Source organism: Marmota flaviventris, chromosome 16 (assembly GCF_047511675.1).
Source record: "Marmota flaviventris isolate mMarFla1 chromosome 16, mMarFla1.hap1, whole genome shotgun sequence".
Lineage (NCBI taxonomy): Eukaryota > Metazoa > Chordata > Mammalia > Rodentia > Sciuridae > Marmota > Marmota flaviventris.
The window spans coordinates 63,912,237-63,931,630 of NC_092513.1; the positions used below are offsets into that span (position 1 = coordinate 63,912,237).

A 19,394-nucleotide genomic window follows, 5' to 3' on the forward strand; every position below is an offset into this window, starting at 1 on the left:
ATACAATTAAAGGGGAAAAAGCATATTATGGAATTCAAGTGGCTATAAGAATGCTCATAGCCTCCTTTAGCCAACAGAGAGGGTGATGACCTTTTAAATCTTTTATTCTAATGCCATTGAATATAAAATGGACTTTAGTCCTGCCAGTTCACAGTTTGTTCTGGTTCTTGCTTGTTTTCGGATATTTTGTGACCTTGCTTTTCACAGGCTTTGAGCCAAAGTTCTTTTCCCTGACCCTGGAGTTCTTGGATTTCTGTTTTTATCTGCTGCATTTCAGACCTATAAACAGCATTGTGGCTGTCAGATTTGTCCCTTGCTACATGGTATGGAAGATAAGCCAGGTACTAGGTCTCCACAGCAGGGGCAGGGTCCTATGGGGACTTCTGAGGGGGTTCCTTTTGTTTTGATTTTTAAATCTTGTTCGTGTAGCAGCCATTAAAGAGAATAAAAATAAACTCTGTACACAACTGTTTTGTGTCTTCAGTAACTTGGAATTTTTCTGTAGAAAGAGAAACGCATCATTTTATCAAGTTCACATTATACAGAGGTGGTCATGTGACTTGATGTTTTAGAGAAGAGTTAAGGCATCTTCAAGTCGGCTTTATACCATTGAAGTAAGCTTTTATACCTTTATGATGTAAGGTGAATTGGGGGAGAAAGTGAGAGAAGTCAAAAGTTTTTTCTTCCATAAATATTTTGGAATGTATTTTCATTTTTTCTAATTTCCTTCATTAAAAAATAGGTAATGTAACAGAAATATGTCAGAATTTGTCAGCTGACATTGGTGTCACTGTGGTTATTACCAGGAATAGGTATATTAGATGTTCAAATGTCTTGTGTATTTTAGTATTGACCACAGAATGAGTTGCTGATGCCATATTAGTCAATTTTAATCAAAAATATTTATTTTAGGGTTGGGACTGTAGCTCAGTGGTAAAGCACTTTTCTAGCATACACAAAACCCTGAGTTTAATCCCCAACACCTCAAAAGATTGATTTTATATTATTTTTCATTATTATATAGACTTTTTCTTCCACAAATGTGTCTGTTATACAAACATTTGATTTTCTAAGAAAAAGGTACTTGGGTACTTGATCTGGAAAAGATTATGCTTCTTAAAATGATAATATCTTGGCATTTGTAAGTAAATGGATGGAGTTGGAGAATATAATGCAAAGTGAAGTTAGTCCCAAAAATCCAAATGTTTTATTTGATATAAGGATGCTGATTCATAATGGGGTTGTGGGGGAGCATGGGAGGATTAGACAAACTCTAAATAGAGCAAAGGGAGGGAGGGGAAGGGAGGGGGCATAGGAGTAGGAAAGTCAGTAGAATGAGCTGAACATCATTACCTACCCTAAGTACATGTATGAAGACATGAATGATGTGACTATTTTGTGTACAACCAGAGATATAAAAACTGTGCTCTATATGTATAATATGAATTATAATGCATTCTTCTGTTATATAATATATAACAAATTAGAATTAAAAAGATAAATATTTATAACTTGTGGTATTATATCACAGAAATTCACAAGTGGACCTTTTAGCAATGTTGACTAAATTGTCAAATAGATTTCACCAAAGATAATTCCTGCAAATACACAGTAATGTAAATTTCAATAAAACTTCAAATTTTAATACTGATATCTTAAGAATTCCAATTATGCTGTTCTTAATCTCAAAGAGATCTGATGATTAAAAAACCTTAATTCAGATAAGAGATGCCTCTGATGTTCATACTCATTTCAGGTATTTCAGCCTAGTCAAGTTCTGCTTTCTCCCTCCCAACCCCTTTCTGCCCACAAGACTCTGCATGGACTTCAGTGCAGCACAATGGCTCCCACCTGGCCAGAGTCAAAAGCTCTCATGGAGAAAGCCCACAGCCTGTGATTTTCAAGTACATGGCCAGCATGGACCAACTCCAGGCCCTAATTGACCAGGCGGACCACTGCCAACAGGAGCTAGCTTTCCACTGCAGGAAGTCAAGGCTTTCAGCTCACCTTGGTAAGTCATCAGCCATTGCAGACTTTAGTTCCCAGGAGCTTGCAGCAAGCAGGTGTAGATTCATGAGACTCCTGTATCCACAGCACCAAGGTCACAGCCTGGAAAGTACAAAGATGCTTTTCCCTGGGGACAAAGAGCCAAGGCAGTAGTTGCTCTTCTTTGCTGAAAGCTTGAGTGGTCTGAAGTCTCTTCCCAGGCTCACTTGGGCAACTGAGCAATAAAGATGTTCTGATGAGGCCCTTGTTCATACATTATGAGGGGCAGCATTGCCTCACTGTGTTTTATCTCAGAAAAGATTGCTAACAGCATGGCTTAGTTATTTGAAGGTGATTATTCCATGAGATTATCTCTCAGACTGAATGCAACTAGTATCTTGGATAATTGCTAATTAGAGAAAAGAGTTGGTGTCCTACAGTTCTTTTAGGACTCAAGGTAATTCTGCTGATAGCTGATTATCTATTTTTAATCCACACTGGAAAATTCTGTTATGGGTTTTATATCTTCTCCCTTTGAAGCCATTCAATTTGTGAATATGTCCAACCCTGCTGCCATCATGATACTTCTTTGGTTTTCTGGAGGCTGGTCTGCCTTCTCTGATCAGGCATGCTGGGGAGTGGTAGGCAGAATTCTCTGAGGCCATGTTTCAAGTCTGTCACTCAGCATCTGTGGGTTTGAACTATTCTTTAATAGTTCTGAATCTATAGAGCTAAGACACTCATCTCTCTAAGACTTAGTAGTGCAGCATCTATAAAGCATGTGAAATAAATACTATTTATTCACAGCTCTGTAGTGTATTGAATTTATAGTTAGAGCTAGGAGGCCTAGTACTTATTGTTAGTCCATTGCTACCATATAGATCACTGAACTAAGATTGTATATTACCAAAAGGATTAGAAAGTCGGCTCCTAGAGATTAAATCAGTGACATAAAACAATCAAAGTTGGGCCATTTAACCAGAGAAAATGAGGCAAATGAAGTAGTGTTTTTTTTTTTTTTTTTTTTTGACTGTTAGCTAACCAATAACAATCAGAAAAAAAAAAAAAAAATCACCCAGTGAGTCTGGGAATAAAACTCATGGATTCCCATCATATGGTCTATTCCAGAAGTGGAGAATTGCCTAGATAGTAAAGAATTTCTACCTGAAGAGGTGGTGTGTTTCTAGTGATCTGCACATATTTATTTGATTGTTGCCTTTCCATATAAATATTTCAAACAACAAGAGTGACACAAATAAGTGTTTTATTGGGCTTAGGACAAAAGAAAGACAGAGAAAAGAATTTTAAACTTATTAAACCCTTTCTAAAGAAAATGAAAGGAATACATTATAGATACTCAAAATTTGTGAATTTCTTACATGCTGTCTCTGGAGAATTTTCAGTAGACAATTAATTCAGACAAATTCAGTTACAGACCCATGTATGTTCAGAAGCTTTAAACCAGAGAGAGATAAGATAGGCAGCTAGTGTAGCCCAGTTCATTCAAATCATTACACTAATTGGCTTTGTGTCATCAATCAATGCAAATAGGTATGCAGAACATGGATGTTGCCCTTGTGCAGAAGGTGTAATGCCAACCAAAGCCTTCAACTAAAGCCTTCCTTAGAATGTTGCAGAGTGAGAAGATCAAGAAAAACTTCAATAGGGGGAGCAAATAGCATCAGGTTAGAGGGGCAAATAGCATTCAAGATACAGATCCATTTCATTTCCAGAAATTTTTATGAAACAAATTCTCAGAAAGTATTAGGAACCAATACCTCGATTAATCACAAGTAGAGACTCAGGCACAGCAAGATGGGCCATAGTTTAGTAGTATTTTTGTTGTTTGATTTTGCAACTTACCTGGAAGGAAAGGTTAGGCACCAAGAAGGTGAGTCTTCTCAGTTCCAAATAAAGAGCCAAGCCATGTCATAGGGGAAAAAGAAGAAAAAAAAAAAAAAAAAGAATAAACATGTGTCTCTAAGCAATTTTTAACACACAATAGGGAATGTCAGCCTGGTGCAGTAGCACATGCCACTGGGAAATGGCTCAGGAGGCTAAGGAAGGAGGATCAGAAATTCAAAGCCAGCCTCAGCAAAAGCAAGGCACTAAGCAACTCAGCGAGACCCTGTCTCTAGATACAATACCAAATAGGGCTGGGGATGTGGCTCAGTGGTTGAGTGCCCCTGAGTTTAATCCCCGCTATCCCTCCTCCTCCCCCGCCAAAATAGGGAATGTCAGTGTTATAAAGACAATTTTTGTCTTCTAGCATCTTCCAGGTCTTTGTATTAGAAAGTTTCAAAGGATACAATCATGGGTGGCTAATAAGGAAGTGTGACAGTGTTGATGCTGTGGGAAAATATTCAGTTACCACATTGTGAATGAATACTAAGGTGACTGACAATTGTACCTGTGGCCAAAATACTTGAGGAAGTAGAACAGTATACTTTGTCCATTGATTCCTTACTTATTCCTCTTCATTTCAGCCTCTGATTCCTTTTGATGTCTTTTTAAATCATTCCCTATACAAATTCTCTTGGTCACTCAAATAAATCTTGAATGGAGCCAAAGACATTCTGTACTTTTAAAAACATTCTTTTGTTCCTAATTTATGAATAAAATTATAAACTCCAATACAAACACAAAATTGTTCATTTATATATATAAGGGTTTTTTGCTGTTAATCTGTGAAAGAATGAATGTTGAATAATTGTTTTTTAAAGTGGAATTTTGAACACATCTATCAAATATCTTGTTAAAAGTTCTGCTCCCTAGAGATAAGTTTGCAACACTTTTTAAAAAGGAAGAAGGCTGGTTGATACTGATTCTTTGCACATGCCTCAACCACTGGTTCAGGGCTGAGTGATGATGAATGCAGTTAGTATGCTTGCAAGCTAAGATGTTGTCAGCAGAAGCAGAGGGCTCCTCTAACAGGGAGCCATCATGCTGCTTGTGAGTTAGGGAGAACAGAGGTCCCATTTCAGATTCTCAGTAGTGAACCAGTGGTGACAGCTGATGGGTTTGAAAGAGCATGTTGAAAATGACAAGCATCTTTGCAACTGATTTACTGTTACTTCCATTTTCCCTCTGGTCCTGCTTCTCTATGGAGGGGGAAGTGCCCCTCCCCACTTGCATACCACCCACTTTCTAGTCACCTCACTCTCACCCTCACCTGGACTTAGCATCAAGATGAGCCCCCTTAGAGTTGAGGTGGCCTCCGACTCTCTGTGACTGAGTTATGGTGGCTCTGAGCAAGTGGTGCTGGAGGACTCAGATATAATTGGCTCAGAGTTGTTCTGAACCCCAAATTCACCTCAAGCATGAAGGTGAATCTCCGCAGTTTCCAAATTAAGAGCCAAGCCATTTAGTAGAAGAAAAAGCACAAACATGTCCCTAAGGAATTTTTAACACACAATAGGAAATATCAGTGTTACATTAATTAAAATAGTAAAAGAAACCATATTTTGTATAACAAATTCTTTCATGGCAGTTTAGTATCTCAAACAGATTTTAGGTTCAATGTATAAAATAATAATGTATAAATAGTAATAATTCTCAATATTAATTTTTTAAAACATTCAGGAGTCCTTTAAAAAATTATCCTCTTATAGAGTTAAAAATGTGATCACTTCTAAAATAGTCTATTTTTAACATAGAGGGGAATAAAGGAATGATATGGGGAGGCAGGTAGCGGGGGGCAAAGTAGGTGTCACCTTTCTCATACTTGTCTTTCAGATGGAACCCCAGTGAGCTGGTGGGTTGGAAGAACCAATGAAACACACACTTACTGGGGAGGTTCTCTGCCTGATGCTCAAAAGTGTACTTGTGGATTAGAGGGGAACTGCATTGATTCTCAATATCACTGCAACTGTGATGCTGACCAGGATGAATGGTGATTTCCACATGCTTTCCCTGTGCAAACTGTAATTTTTTAATTGCTTAAACTGTGTACCTTAGGCAGATATTAGACAAGATAGTACAATAGGGAGAATAAAGAATTTCCTAAGAAGTTAAAGAATAAGTTTTGATGTGTATGACGTCATTTATCTAAGGCCTAAAATATGAAAATGATTTTTTTCATTTATCTGTCAATAATTATGTCCGTTTTATTCTTCTAATAAAACAAAATGGAAATACCAGATTGTTTCACATTAAGTGGAAGTACAATATCAGCCTTCTTAAAGTTAAATTGATTTTCCATGGCTGATCTTGAGTTGATTTTTGACCCCCTAAATCCTTAAATGGCCACATGAGGGAAATCAGAAAAGGCCCTGGCTCCATGAAAAGAACATATGGAATTCTAAATTTTCCCTACAGTTAGAGGTCTCAAAAGGCTTCAAACCCAATGAAAAGGTGAATAAGGACAAATCTTCCAGTTAGCACATGAGATAGAAAACTCATGTCTAGACACTCTCACACAGATTTTTAATTCAATACATAATTTTAATTGCAATATATAAGATCGTTTCAAAAATTAAATTACCATGGCCACAGGTTGGTAGCTCCAATAGCTTGTCATAGAATTACAAGATATTCTTACTACAGGTCTGCCCTCCTCCTTCGTTCAGGAATCACAGGGTTCTGACAGATAAAATGCCTTGAAGTATAAGCTCACACTCCAGTTTTACAAAACACAAAAGAAAGTGGGAGGGTAGAGAAACGGCAAAGGGCAGAATTGGAAATGTAAATGTCCCAGATAATGGGTATAATTAGAAATGTAAAATAAATGTATGAGCAGATTGAAAAATAAGCAATGGAGTTGAGAAAACAATCAAATACTATTAATAGAGATAATTGCTATTTACAAAAGAACCAAACAAATGTTTGGAAATGAAACTATTGTTTTTATTGAAAATTTTAAGACTTGTTGGATCAAATATTGGACACAAGTGATTTGAAGCCTAGTGAAATGATTAATATATGTAACCAAAGTACGTGGCTTGTAGCACAGAGAGAAATAAATTGGGAACCCTGAAAGGGGTGCAGAGAAGAGAGAATGCATGGCTGGCTGAAGTTTCTAAAGAAGATGGGACATAATTAGGAAGAGTCAATATTCCAAATAGGTAAGAAATTTCCAGACTAGAGAAAATACTGAAATACCAAGCAGGATAAATAAAAGCAAATCCATATCTAGACATACTATGGTGAAATAGAAGAACTTTAAAGAAAACGTCAAAAGAAAAAAGAAAAAGAAAATGTTGAATGAAGCAGATATGGAAGAAAGACTTCTGAAAGGAAAGAACTGTAGAACACAACAAGCTCTTCATAATTGGAAATAAAATTACTATCCATCTCGAAATTTTTGCTCAGCTGCTATTTTCAAAAATGAGTGATAAAAATGAAGATCCTCTCAGGCAATAAGATAACTGAGAAGTTTACCGCCAGCACACCCCACAGGAGGAAGTTCTGAAGAATAGCTTTCAAAAAAGAAAGAAAATGACCTTTTAAAGGGAAAGTCTCGGATGCAAAAAGAAATATTGAGAAAAGAAATTTGTAAACTCAGAAGCCCCAAAATAAATACCAGACACCAGGAACATGTAACTATTTTATGTATAGCTACATTTCACATCTAGCTACATGAAATTAAAACATGAGAAAGCAGTCATCTAATCTATTAACAAAGATGATCATAATTGACAAAATAGCCAAAAGAATGTTGAGAAGTAAAAATATCATTGAAATTTGAACTTGGGGTATTAGCATTAAATTACTCCCAGTGTGCATTAGTTTTAGGTGTAATCTCTAAAAGAATAAATATAGAACAAATAAATTCAAATCAGTAGAGGAAAGAAAGGAAAAACTGGGGAGGTTGGGGTTGTAGCTCAGTGGTGGGATGTTGGCAGGTATGCTAAAAAGAAGGAGGGAAGGAGAAAAAAAAACCCAATTTTGCAATTCAGTTAATCAAAAAGAAGATAGCAAATGAGATTTAAAAAGAACAAGCAACACAATAAATTCAGAGTGAGATCATAGTCATGCACAAGGAGTGTGACGAAAGTATCCATTTAAATCTAGATATGTCTTATCTGTACATGCAGAAATAATGAAACTGAATATTAAAAAAATTTACTAGGAAAATATACACAAAAGTAAGCAAATTTAATAACTCTAATTTTGGGGGCTGGGGTTGTGGCTCAGAGGCAGAGTACTTGCCTCGCACATGTGAGGCACTGGGTTCGATCCTTAGCACCACATAAAAATAAATCAACAAAATAAAGATTTTTTTAAAAAACCCTAATTTTGGACAAAGATGTTCATACTTTTAAATTTTACCAGAAAGAACCAAGAGTTCTAAACTAGTACACTTGTAATAGAAATAACTCAGAATTCTAAGAATTACAAGAAGAAATTCACAAATTACCCAATAGGAAAAAGTTGAAATGCACATCTGTTAGTAATTGGTAAAACAGGTGGAAAATAATCAGAAGACAGACTATTTTGAAACCAAATTAATAACTTGATTTGTTATACACATAAAATTAAAGGATGCATCATTTTATCTAACACTTATGGCATAGTTTTGCAAACTGATTACAAACATCAAACATTTTTACAAGAGTTAGTACCATATGGACAGTTTCTCTGTGCAACTTTGTTAGAAGTGAATAGTAAAAATTAAAAATACATATTCAAAAGAACAAATGATTAGAAACAACTCAATAAAGATTATTTACAGGGGGCTGAGGATATAGCTCAGTTGGTAGAAAGCTTGCCTTGCATGCACAAGGCCCTGGGTTCAATCCCCAGCACCGCAAAAAAAAAAAAAAAAAAAAAAAGATTCTTTACAAGCAATAAACAATATGATTGCAAAAATCAAATAAAATTATTAAAACTAATGGGAGTGTAATAAAGCTGCTGAATCTTAGAATAACTGGATTCCTATAAAGAACATGATACCATAAGAAATGTTATAAAAACATTTGCAAAATCAACAAAAGGAATGACAACTTGGAATAAAGATTTTTTTAAAAGTTTTTTATGGAAAAAAAAGTTTTAAAAAGTTTTTTATGGAAAAGATAGCATAAACTTGATCATGAGAATTTAAGAAGACCTAAATAAATGGAAATAAGATTCTATTGCCATGCATGAGAAAACTGGGTACCTCTCCCTCAAGTGCTTTTTTGGTTTAATTTCAAACCAATGCCAAATATTTGTTCATGATTTTTTTCAATATGACTCTAAACTTTATGTAAACAGTGGGGAACAAGAAGCTAGGACTATGGTGAAGATGGAAACCAGGTGGGAAGACCTGACACACCAAACACGAAGCTTTATTTCAGTGATGCGCAGATGGAAGAGTGAAAGTCAACGGAGAGGCCACGCTGCCAGATTATTGTAATTCTGGATGATAATTATGTGGTTACCACCCCTCTTTCACTGGAATAATTGTGAATTATGAAACTTGACCTACCATTTTCCCCCTGTAGCTTTCTCAGTAGCACAAAATACTCAAAGTTCTATTTTACCACCAAAAATAAGTCCTTTGAATCAGTGAATGGTAAGAATTATTTATAGAACATTAGAAATCAAAAACAAAAGGGTTTGGAAATTATCTTACTGAATGTTTTAAGGAGTCTCGTGACCATGACAATTAGTATCATGCATAAGACATGAGCAGTTGAGAATGCCCTGTACTAATGAGAACAATTTTAAATATAATTGTTAAAAACTCCCGCAGTTACCGAAGTACTTTACAAACAATAAAACTGTTATAAAATCTGTTCTAATATATTCTACAAGCATTATTATTTGCTTATGGATTTTCAGAATTCTGTATGTACATTGTTAATATTGAAGACAGCATTAAGTTGTAGTTTTTCTTACATTGGAAAGCATAGTTTTGAATGGTTCCTCTGTATTCAAGGATCCTCAATGAATAACTAATATACACATTTTTCCTCTTAAATGGCAATCACAGGATTTAATTTGCCAGGTTATCCCTAGAGTTGTAATAAGTTCCCAGACTGACTCCCCCAATAATGTGGTGGTACCTTCTAGCTTTCTGACAGCCTGATTTATGACAAACCAGACATTGATGTGCTTGTTATAATCTGCTTGTGTGCTTCTGTTTAGCAGGAACCACAGGGACTTACTTATTTAGTCTGATACTTTGAAATGAATTGATTCAATAAAACCGTTTTTTTTTTTAATTTCAGGATATTCATCTTCTATTTTTCATAACACCATATGCACTTCCAGTTACTTTATTAATAATTTTAAGAAAGAATAAAAGTTTTAATAATTCTAACTTTTCTATCTTAAAAGAATATTTGGTAGCTAAATATAATTGGAATGATTAATAAATTATTCAGATTCATTTCTGTAAAGCTATTAGGTTGAACCATGTTAAATTCCTGGATTTTTTTTTTTTACCTGCAAAAGTGGTATTTTTCTGTGCTTCAATTTGTGTATCCTAGAGTAAGTGACAGTTTTGTAACTGTTAGTAATTAAGACTTACTAGTTCTACATAGATATGAGACATCAGAAAGATAAACTAGACAAAAAGCTTTTTTGTCCATAAATTATAAATGCAAATATAATTGAAGTCTTCAATAAAAAGTATGAACAGCTTAAAAAGTATAGAAAAATCTTATTTTACCCAGAGGGGAAGCTGTTGATTGCCAGCTTACCATCCAGGGTCTCTGGCTCCTTTTCTAGTCCTTTCTGTATTGGAAACATAGATATTAATGTTTCCTCACTTATTACATTACATAATAATAATATAGTTGCCATTACATTTATGATATTCACTAGAATACCTAGGGGCACTGATAATGTTTTTTATGTCCATATACCCAACACACAAAGCCTGGTAGATAGAAAATGTTGAATAAGTGTTTGTTGTATGAGTGGATGGTGATAAAGGTTGACAAAGCACTTTCTATCCCTCCTGTTAATTTTAAGAGTGTTATATCCTACCTTCATCTTGGTTTTGAGTCAGTATGATTTTTTGTTTTTAAATTTATGGAGTCAACAGTAGGAAAATACCTAATAACCACAATAGGAACTTTTTAGAGCTTTACTATAGAGTCCCCACCATAACTTGAAGACCCCAACAGATCCCTGAAACCACAGATAGTAATGAACACAGTATAGGTACAGCTAGATGTATGTATACTATTTACATACATACATGTGGTTTTTTCATGTATATAAAATATATATATATATATATATATGATAAAGTTTAATTTATAAATTAGACACAGTAAGATATTAATAATAATTATAACAATATGCTGTAATAAAAATTAAATAAATGTGGTTCTCTCCCTTGAAAGAGTCAAAACAAATAATATATTTCAACAAGGCAGACCGTGAGTAACTGAATTTGCAGAAAGTGAAACTACAGATAAATGGAGACTATTGTAATAAAATGATGAGGATTTAAATTCTAAATCTTGTCATTCAGGTATCTTTTGTCTTGTTTGTGTTTGTGAAGGCGGATTGCTCTTCTTTGCATAAGTTCTGTATTTAAATTCTATACAGTGGTTGAATTGGACAGAATCCTGAGCCACTTAATTGCTTTAAGAATGCAACCTCACACCTGCACCCATGACCACATATGAGTCTGTCCACTCCCTTCTTAGTGGTCAGGTGCATGAACAGTGACCTCCTGTCCTCACATATATGCTTATGCTTCTAAGTGTTAAGATAAGCATTTTGATTTCCCTGCTATATGTATTTACAAATTTGCTAAATACCTCTTGAACTGCAATAAAAACTATAATTTCTTATGTTATTCAGAATAAAGTTGAGATGGTTGTGTTTATTTCCTAGGACCAGTGACACAGGAGTCCTTTCCCATAAGGAGCACCTGCCAGTCACTCAGGTTATGATGACAGATGCAGGCCGGCCACACTCTGAAACAGCTTATACCCTGGGGCCTCTGCTCTGCCGAGGGGACAGTAAGTAGCAGTCAGAGGAATCTAATAATGCATGGTAATGTTTTATGAGAAATTAACTGCATGGGTTTATGAAAAGACTATCTGTTTTAGTAATCTGTATTTCATAGGAATATATTAACTTATAAAAAAGAAAAATAATTATAATGGAGAAAAAAGAGAAATTATATTACTTTTGGGTTCTGACTCTTTTATGCTGTATTTAAATAACACTACAGATGTAAAGACTAAGGGAATCATCTGAAATAATTTGTCACTTTGTTAACAAATTTTATCTTTTCTTTTTTTCCCAGTACTGGGGGCTGAACCCACGGGTGCTTTACCACTGAGCCATGTCCCCAGCCCTTTTTATTTTGAGACAGGGTCTCAAGTTGCTGAGAGTCTCTCTGAATTGCTGAGGCTGGCCTCAAATTTGCAATTCTTCTGGAATTACAGATATGTGCCACTGTTCTTGACAGCACTTTCTATACCTTATCCCACCTATTAATTTTAAGGCAGCAAACTTTTATTCCTTTTAGATCCCTTATCTAAAATTCTTGGGACCTAAAATCTAAAATCATTTTAGATTTCAGGTTTTGTTTTTGTTTTTTATTTTGGGGGGGGGGATTTGAGGATATTTGCATGTGCATAATGAGAAATCTTGTAAATGAAACCCAAGTCTAAACACTAAATTCATTCATGCTTTTTATGACCTTATGCACATGGCACTGATTTAACACAATACTTTTAGTTCACCTGCATTTCGACTGCAACTTACCACATGAGGTCAGGGAGAAATTTTCTACTTGTACTGTCAATACTCAAAGTTTCTGATTTTCATTCATTTCATACTTCGGATTATTTGATTATGTATGCTCAGCCTGGATTATTTGGTTATGTATGCTCAGCCTATACATGCCTACTAAGTTCTAAGTACAAGTACTTTGATGAGTGCTGATATGCCTAAAATCCAGAAGATAATGAGAAAATGAAAGGGCAGAGCCCATTATAGGCAGAATTCTATGGTATTAATTAATCCCATCAGGTATTAATTAATTCTGAATGTTACCCAGGAACTTTGATGATCTTAACTTTCTGAAAAACAAAAAACATGTGTTCTATCTTCATTTCCATCCTTATGGTCTCTTCTAAATAAACTCCATCAAGGTTTGTCCTCCTTCCCTCCCCACACACTGCTCTCTTCCAGGTCACCAGTGTGACCTTGATATTGTTAAACCCAATTATTATTTTTCAGTTTTCCTCTTAATGGACTGGACTCCATCATGATTCACTTTTTAATTCACTTTCCTTACCAGGCCACCAACATACCACAAAGTCTGCATTTTACTCCTTCCCTCCTCCCTCCAGTATTTATTTCACCAATAGGCTCATGTTGGGATGTTCATTGTTCCCCTCATTGACCTTGTCCTTCTCTGCATGAGAATGATCGCTTCCCATCAGTCTCTTGGCTTCAAATACTCAGTAACCCCACTTTATACCTCAAGCCCAATAACTGAGCTTCAGGATTGCCCACCTGACTGGATGATGAACCTCTGCTTGTGCCTTAATAGATGCTTCAGATTCACCCTGACAAAGCAGGGGGTGAGAAAGAAAATAATTTCTACAACTTTCCCCAATTCAGTGTGTGGCAATTCCATTCTTCTCATCACCCCTTAAACTGAGACCATTGGTCACTTGTAACTTCTCTCTTCCTCTCACACTCTCATCACTACTCACATCTGATTCATCAGCAAATCCTGTTGTTGCTAACTTCAAGAATGGATTGAGAATCTGACCACACTTCACCACTTCCTTTGCTACCTGGCCTGGATTATTGTTCCATTCTTGAAATGTTCTGCCTGCCTCTGTCTTTGCTCACTCAGGCTTATTCTCAGCACAGCCACCAGTGTGAATGAAGTCTTGTCATGTAAGTCCTCTGCCCAGAACTCTCCAATGTTGCCTGAATCAGAGGTCCACCAAGGACCCAGTAGCCATGCTGACCTCTAAGACAGAGAAATCCTGTGGAGCCTATGGGACCCAAGGTTCTCCATGGGGCCTATACAAGGAATTGCTCTGGGAGAAAGTCCTAGTGTTTCTGAATGTTATGACTAATAGTTTAGATAATAAAAATCACATGTCAAGGTTTTATTCTGAATGAATTGATTAAATGATAATTTGAATTATCATGATAACTAATGCAGCATAATAATTTATAATAAAATGCTTAGCAAAATAGCAATAGAACTTTCTTAGCTCAAGAAAGAATATCTACACAAAACAAAGCTAGCATTGTAATCAATAGTAAAAACCTGAATTCTTTTCTCCTGAGATTGAGAACAAGACAAAGCCTGCAATTATGTAATAAAATAAATAAACATACACAGATTGAAATAAATAAAATTCTACTCATAAATACATATATATATATATATATATATATATGTGTGTGTGTGTGTGTGTGTATTATATGACTGTTTTCACAGAAAATCTCAAGGAATTTAAACACACACACACACACACACACACACATACCCTACTGACATGCAACAAAACATGTTTACTTGAAATCTATAAAAGACTAAAGGCAAAAATCAAGAAAATATAAATAAGAGGAGACACATATACTGTGTCCATGATTGGAAAACTCAATATAGGAAAGATGTTGATTCTCCCCAAACTGAGGAGACACTTCATCAAAAAGGATGTAAGGATAGCACAGATGTACATGAGAAGATGTTCTACAACATCAGCCATTAGGAAAGGCAAATTGATACCACAACACACCAATGTGAATTGCCAAAAAACAAACAAAAACTTCTAATGCCAAATGCTGTGTGAGGATGTAAAAATACTCATACATTGTTGATGGAAATGACAAATGTACAGCCACTCTAGAAAACTGTTTGGCAGTTTGTTTTAGAGTTAAATACATACCTACCATATGATCCAGAAATTCCACGCTGGGTATTTACTAACCTAGAGAAATGAAAACTTATGTTCACCCGAAAAACTGTACACAAATATTATAGCAGCTCTATTCCCAAATCTGGAAATGATGCTCAATGTTCTTCAGTTTGGTCAAACTATAGCATATCTACATTAGAGAAGTCAGTAGGAGGAAGAAGCAGATATTTATATGTACAACAATGTGAGTGGATCTCAAAGCCATTATACTGAGTGAAAGGAGCCAATCTTGAAATGTTAAAAAGTGCATCACTCTTTATACGACCTTTAGAAAAGGCAAACTATAAAGGGATGAGGAAGAAAGGATGTGAGTTTAGGGGGATATCAAGAGGGAGATCTCTCAATTTTGGTAAAAGTTACACAAATCAATGCAGATTAATATCAAAATCAAGAGTCATTTTTAACTCCTTAAATTAAAAGTAAAATTGTTTTTAAAACACAGACCATTTCCATAGTGATTCTACTCAGTTATCCACGTCCAGAATCTTAATGATCCAAGTAATCACCATTTGGATATTCATATCATGTCTTCATGTCCAGAAGAACCTCAAAATGAAGACTTCCTTAGATGAGTAATGCATTTAATAGTAAAAATAAATGCTAGACACATAAAATGCAATTATTGTTTTGTTTCACTATTACTTTCACTCTTTTTTTTAATAAACAGATTCATTTTGGAATTCAGCTTCATTCAATACTGAGACTTCGTATCTTCATTTCCCTACATTCCGTGGAGAGCTCAGTGCTGATGTGTCTTTCTTTTTTAAGACAACAGCTTCTTCTGGGGTGTTTGTAGAGAACCTGGGTATCACAGACTTTATCAGACTAGAACTGCGCGGTGAGTTGCCACTGAGACAAAGCCACAGAATGCTCAGTAATGAGCAATAAACCCTTTAGTATTCTCATTCCTAATCTGCTGCCATGCTTCCTTATCAAGTATATTTTTATAAATACCAAAATTCTATTATTTTAAAAAAAATTCTTTTATCTTAAAGAAGTCAGCATTCTATCCTTATAACAAAATATCTAAGGCAGTTAACTTAGAAAGGTTTATTTTGGCTCATGGTTCTAGAGGTTTCAGCCCAAAATAGAGTGGCTACATAGTGTTGGACCTCTAGTGAGGGCAGTATATCATCATGGGAGCATGTGCTTACCCCTGAGCCAGGAAAAAAAAAGAGAAAGAGGAAAGGGCTAAGGCCCCACAATCCTCTTCAAGGCCATGCCCTCTCAATTACCTAAAGACCTTCCTGGAAGGACCTGCCTTCCAAAGGTTCCACTTCCCAGTAGCACCACCCTGAGGACCAAGACTTTAATAACACCTGAGCCTTTGGGGAATTACTCATCCAAACTATAGCAGGTAGAGAGTGAAACAACATCTCCTGAGATATACAACAGATTATAATGGTTTGGTGCTACTTTACTTCTGTGTGCAATCAGGAGATTAAACCAGACTGGTCAAATAACTAATTTCTACTAAATTAAAAATTATTTGACTGAATTGACTGCTCACATTATTTAATCACATGTGCAAATCTTTATTTCTTATGGTCAAAGATTTCACTTACGATTTTTTAAATTATATGAAGTTTTAAATCACCTTTAATCAAAATCATTTATATGAAGCCAGATCACATGCTAGATTTCTTTCTATAGGTAAATGTCTGCTAGTTAGAGCTTAGCAAGATGAGCAATTAAACTCTGTTTTAGTCAGCTTTTTCACTGCTGTAACCAAAAACCTGATAAGAACAATTAGAGGAGGAAAAGTTTTATTTGGAGGCTCATGGTTTCAGAGGTCTCTGTCTATAGATGGCCAACTCCATTCCTTGAGGCCTGAGTTGAGACAGAACATAATGGCCTAAGAGTGTGGAGAAGGAAAGCAGCTCAGGACCTGGCACCAGGAAGCAGAGAGAGTGAGCTGTACTTACCAAGAACAAAATATAAACCCCAAAAGCATGTCCTCAGGGACCTTCCTCCTCCAGCCACACCTTATCTGCCTACTGTTGCCAACAAGTTAATTCCTATTAATGGATTAACACATTGATTAGGTTAAGGCTCTCATAACCCAATCAGTGCACCTCTAAACCCTTTTGTATTGATTCACATATGAGCTTTTGGGGGACATCTCATATCTCAACCATAACAAACTCTGAGAAAGAATGTATTAAAATCAGTTTTGTTTTTCTTTCTCCAGGATTCAAATTTATTTTTCCCTCCTAACCAACTCTAAAGTAATTCTTTCCTGCATCACTGCGCTATTCATTATGAGCATACCACAATACTGTTTTCATGTCCACTCAGGATTACATTTTCTCCCTTTTGAATTAACTTGAGAAACTTTCATATCTACAATTTCCAGCTCCCACAGAAGTGACCTTTTCCTTTGATGTGGGGAATGGTCCTTGTGAAGTCACAGTACAGTCACCCACTCCCTTTAATGACAACCGATGGCATCATGTGAAGGCAGAAAGAAATGTTAAAGAAGCATCTCTCCAAGTGGATCAGCTCCCTCAAAAGTTTCAACCTGCCCCCACTGGTGGGCACCTCCTCTTGCAGCTCAACAGCCAGCTCTTCATTGGTGAGTACTGATGGTTTATAACTGAGCTGTGCTCTAAGTGCAGCTGAACCAAAAGAAACTGTAATTTAAAATAGCAGTGATAAACCAGGCATGGTGACACATGCCTGCAATCCCAGCAGCTCAGGAAGCTGAGGCAAGAGGATCATGAGTTCAAAGCCAGCCTCAGCAACTTAGTGAGGTGCTAAGACCCTGTCTCTAAATAAAATACAAAAAAGGACTGGAGATGTGGCTCAGTGGTTGAGTACCCCTGAGTTCAATCCCTGGTATCCAAAAAAAAAAAAAAAAATAGCGATAACAGCAATGATGACAATAGAGACTGCAGCACCATTTGTAAGACCTTCGTATTTAATATTTAACATCTCCTTTTACAGATGCTGTTTTGCCCAATTTACTGAGAAGATAATGCAGCCTCAGAGAGATTGACTGACTTGAATCACAGAAACCCAAACTGACCCAATTAGAATTTCCAAATTTATACTCAATGTAATAGCCTATTTGCATTTTCTTCAGCTACTTCTCATCAATACTATTTTATGGAACATTTAGCCATTTTTATCTATTTCTCCTATTTTAAATCTCTGTAGAATTAGAGAACCCGCCTTGCAATTAGGACAGAATCCTCCAGTGTACCCTCAAAACAGACCACAGGAGACCGTGTCACAGAAGTTATCTAGTGTATCTGTCCCTGGCAAGAAATACCCCCATCTCGTTCCTGGCCTCCCTTGTCCTATTCCACTTCTGCTTCTCTGTGTTCACATTGGCCATGTTCATAACCATGTCTGACTTCTTTGTTCCCCATTCTTTAAAGATTACAGCTCAAACTGTGCACAGTAGCACATTTCTATAATTCCAGTGATTTGTGAGGCCAAAGTAGGAAGATCACAAGTTGAGGCCAGCCTCTGCAACTTAGACCCTGTCTCAAAATTAAAAAAAAAAAAAAAGAGTTGGGAATGAATCTCAGTGGTAAAGGGTCCCTGGGTTTTATTCCCCCTATGGAAGGTTGGGAAAGAGATAGCTCTGGACAATGGAAATCTTTCCTTTATTTATTTGTTATTTTATTATTGTTTTTCTCAAGGAAAAAAATGTCTTATTACATTATGTTTCAAGCAACTCTATTCTAATTTGGAAAGTAAGCAGATTAACCAAGTAGCTCTCACTTGGTCATTTCTCATGTCTTTTAAAGTAAATGAAAACAAAATCCAATTAAAACAAATATAAATCACAAGTTAGTAAGCTGGAATATACCTACACCAAAGAGGATCTAATGTTATTCAGTGAATTTAAGCAATTGTGTGTGGTGGGCGTGGGAGGTGGCGGGGGGTGGGGGGTGGGGGGGGTGGTGTACAACCCAGGGCTCCTTAAAAATTGGCTTCAAGCACAATTAGTTCTTATTGATATAAAGCTTCACTTCAAATCATCAAACTACAGCTCAACTTACACAATTTTATTTTCTGATTTATAATCCTTAGGGTAAATTAATGGAATTTCTTGAAGCCAAGTTTGCATGAAATTCACCTAGAATTAGCATCCCTACAGAGTAAGATTTCTAATGCCTTGAGAAGCTAGTTGAAAATTCAGATATGGGATACCCTAAATATGAGATTTGTGTTTTTTAACAAGCTCTGCAGTTACACCTGTGCTTCCATGTTTGCGAACTATCACCTTAAACTCACATGAGAGTTAAGAAAATTACAGAGGAGCATAGTGTTCAGGCTGTGTTACACCACCATGACCCTGGATTAACGGGGTCCAGCCAGTAAGCCTGAGGTCCTCATTCATGGCTTCACCCTTGTGTCCTCTTTATTGCTCCCTCCTCAGTTTCTCTTCACAGCTTTAGTACTGAGAGCTCTTCAAAAAAAGAAGTTCACATATATAATTAGAGATTTTCAGCTACATAACCTTTCAAGACACATCATTTAAATTATTTAAAAATGATCATGGAGGCCCGGGTTGTGGCTCAGTGGTAGAGTGCTTGCCTAGCATGCATG

The 19,394-nt window shown here is 36.0% G+C and overlaps 1 protein-coding gene across 1 annotated transcript in view; it reads left to right on the plus strand.

Annotated features, from left to right (window-relative positions):
• LOC117794582 (contactin-associated protein-like 3) overlaps positions 1 to 19,394 on the plus strand; it is a 202,694-nt gene that overhangs the window by 151,407 nt on the left and 31,893 nt on the right. The window contains exons 13-17 of the mRNA XM_071602719.1: positions 1,814 to 2,011; positions 5,722 to 5,878; positions 11,764 to 11,891; positions 15,499 to 15,669; positions 17,188 to 17,406. Of these exons, the coding sequence (XP_071458820.1) occupies positions 1,814 to 2,011; positions 5,722 to 5,878; positions 11,764 to 11,891; positions 15,499 to 15,669; positions 17,188 to 17,406 (873 nt within the window). The remainder of the gene's footprint in view (positions 1 to 1,813; positions 2,012 to 5,721; positions 5,879 to 11,763; positions 11,892 to 15,498; positions 15,670 to 17,187; positions 17,407 to 19,394) is intronic.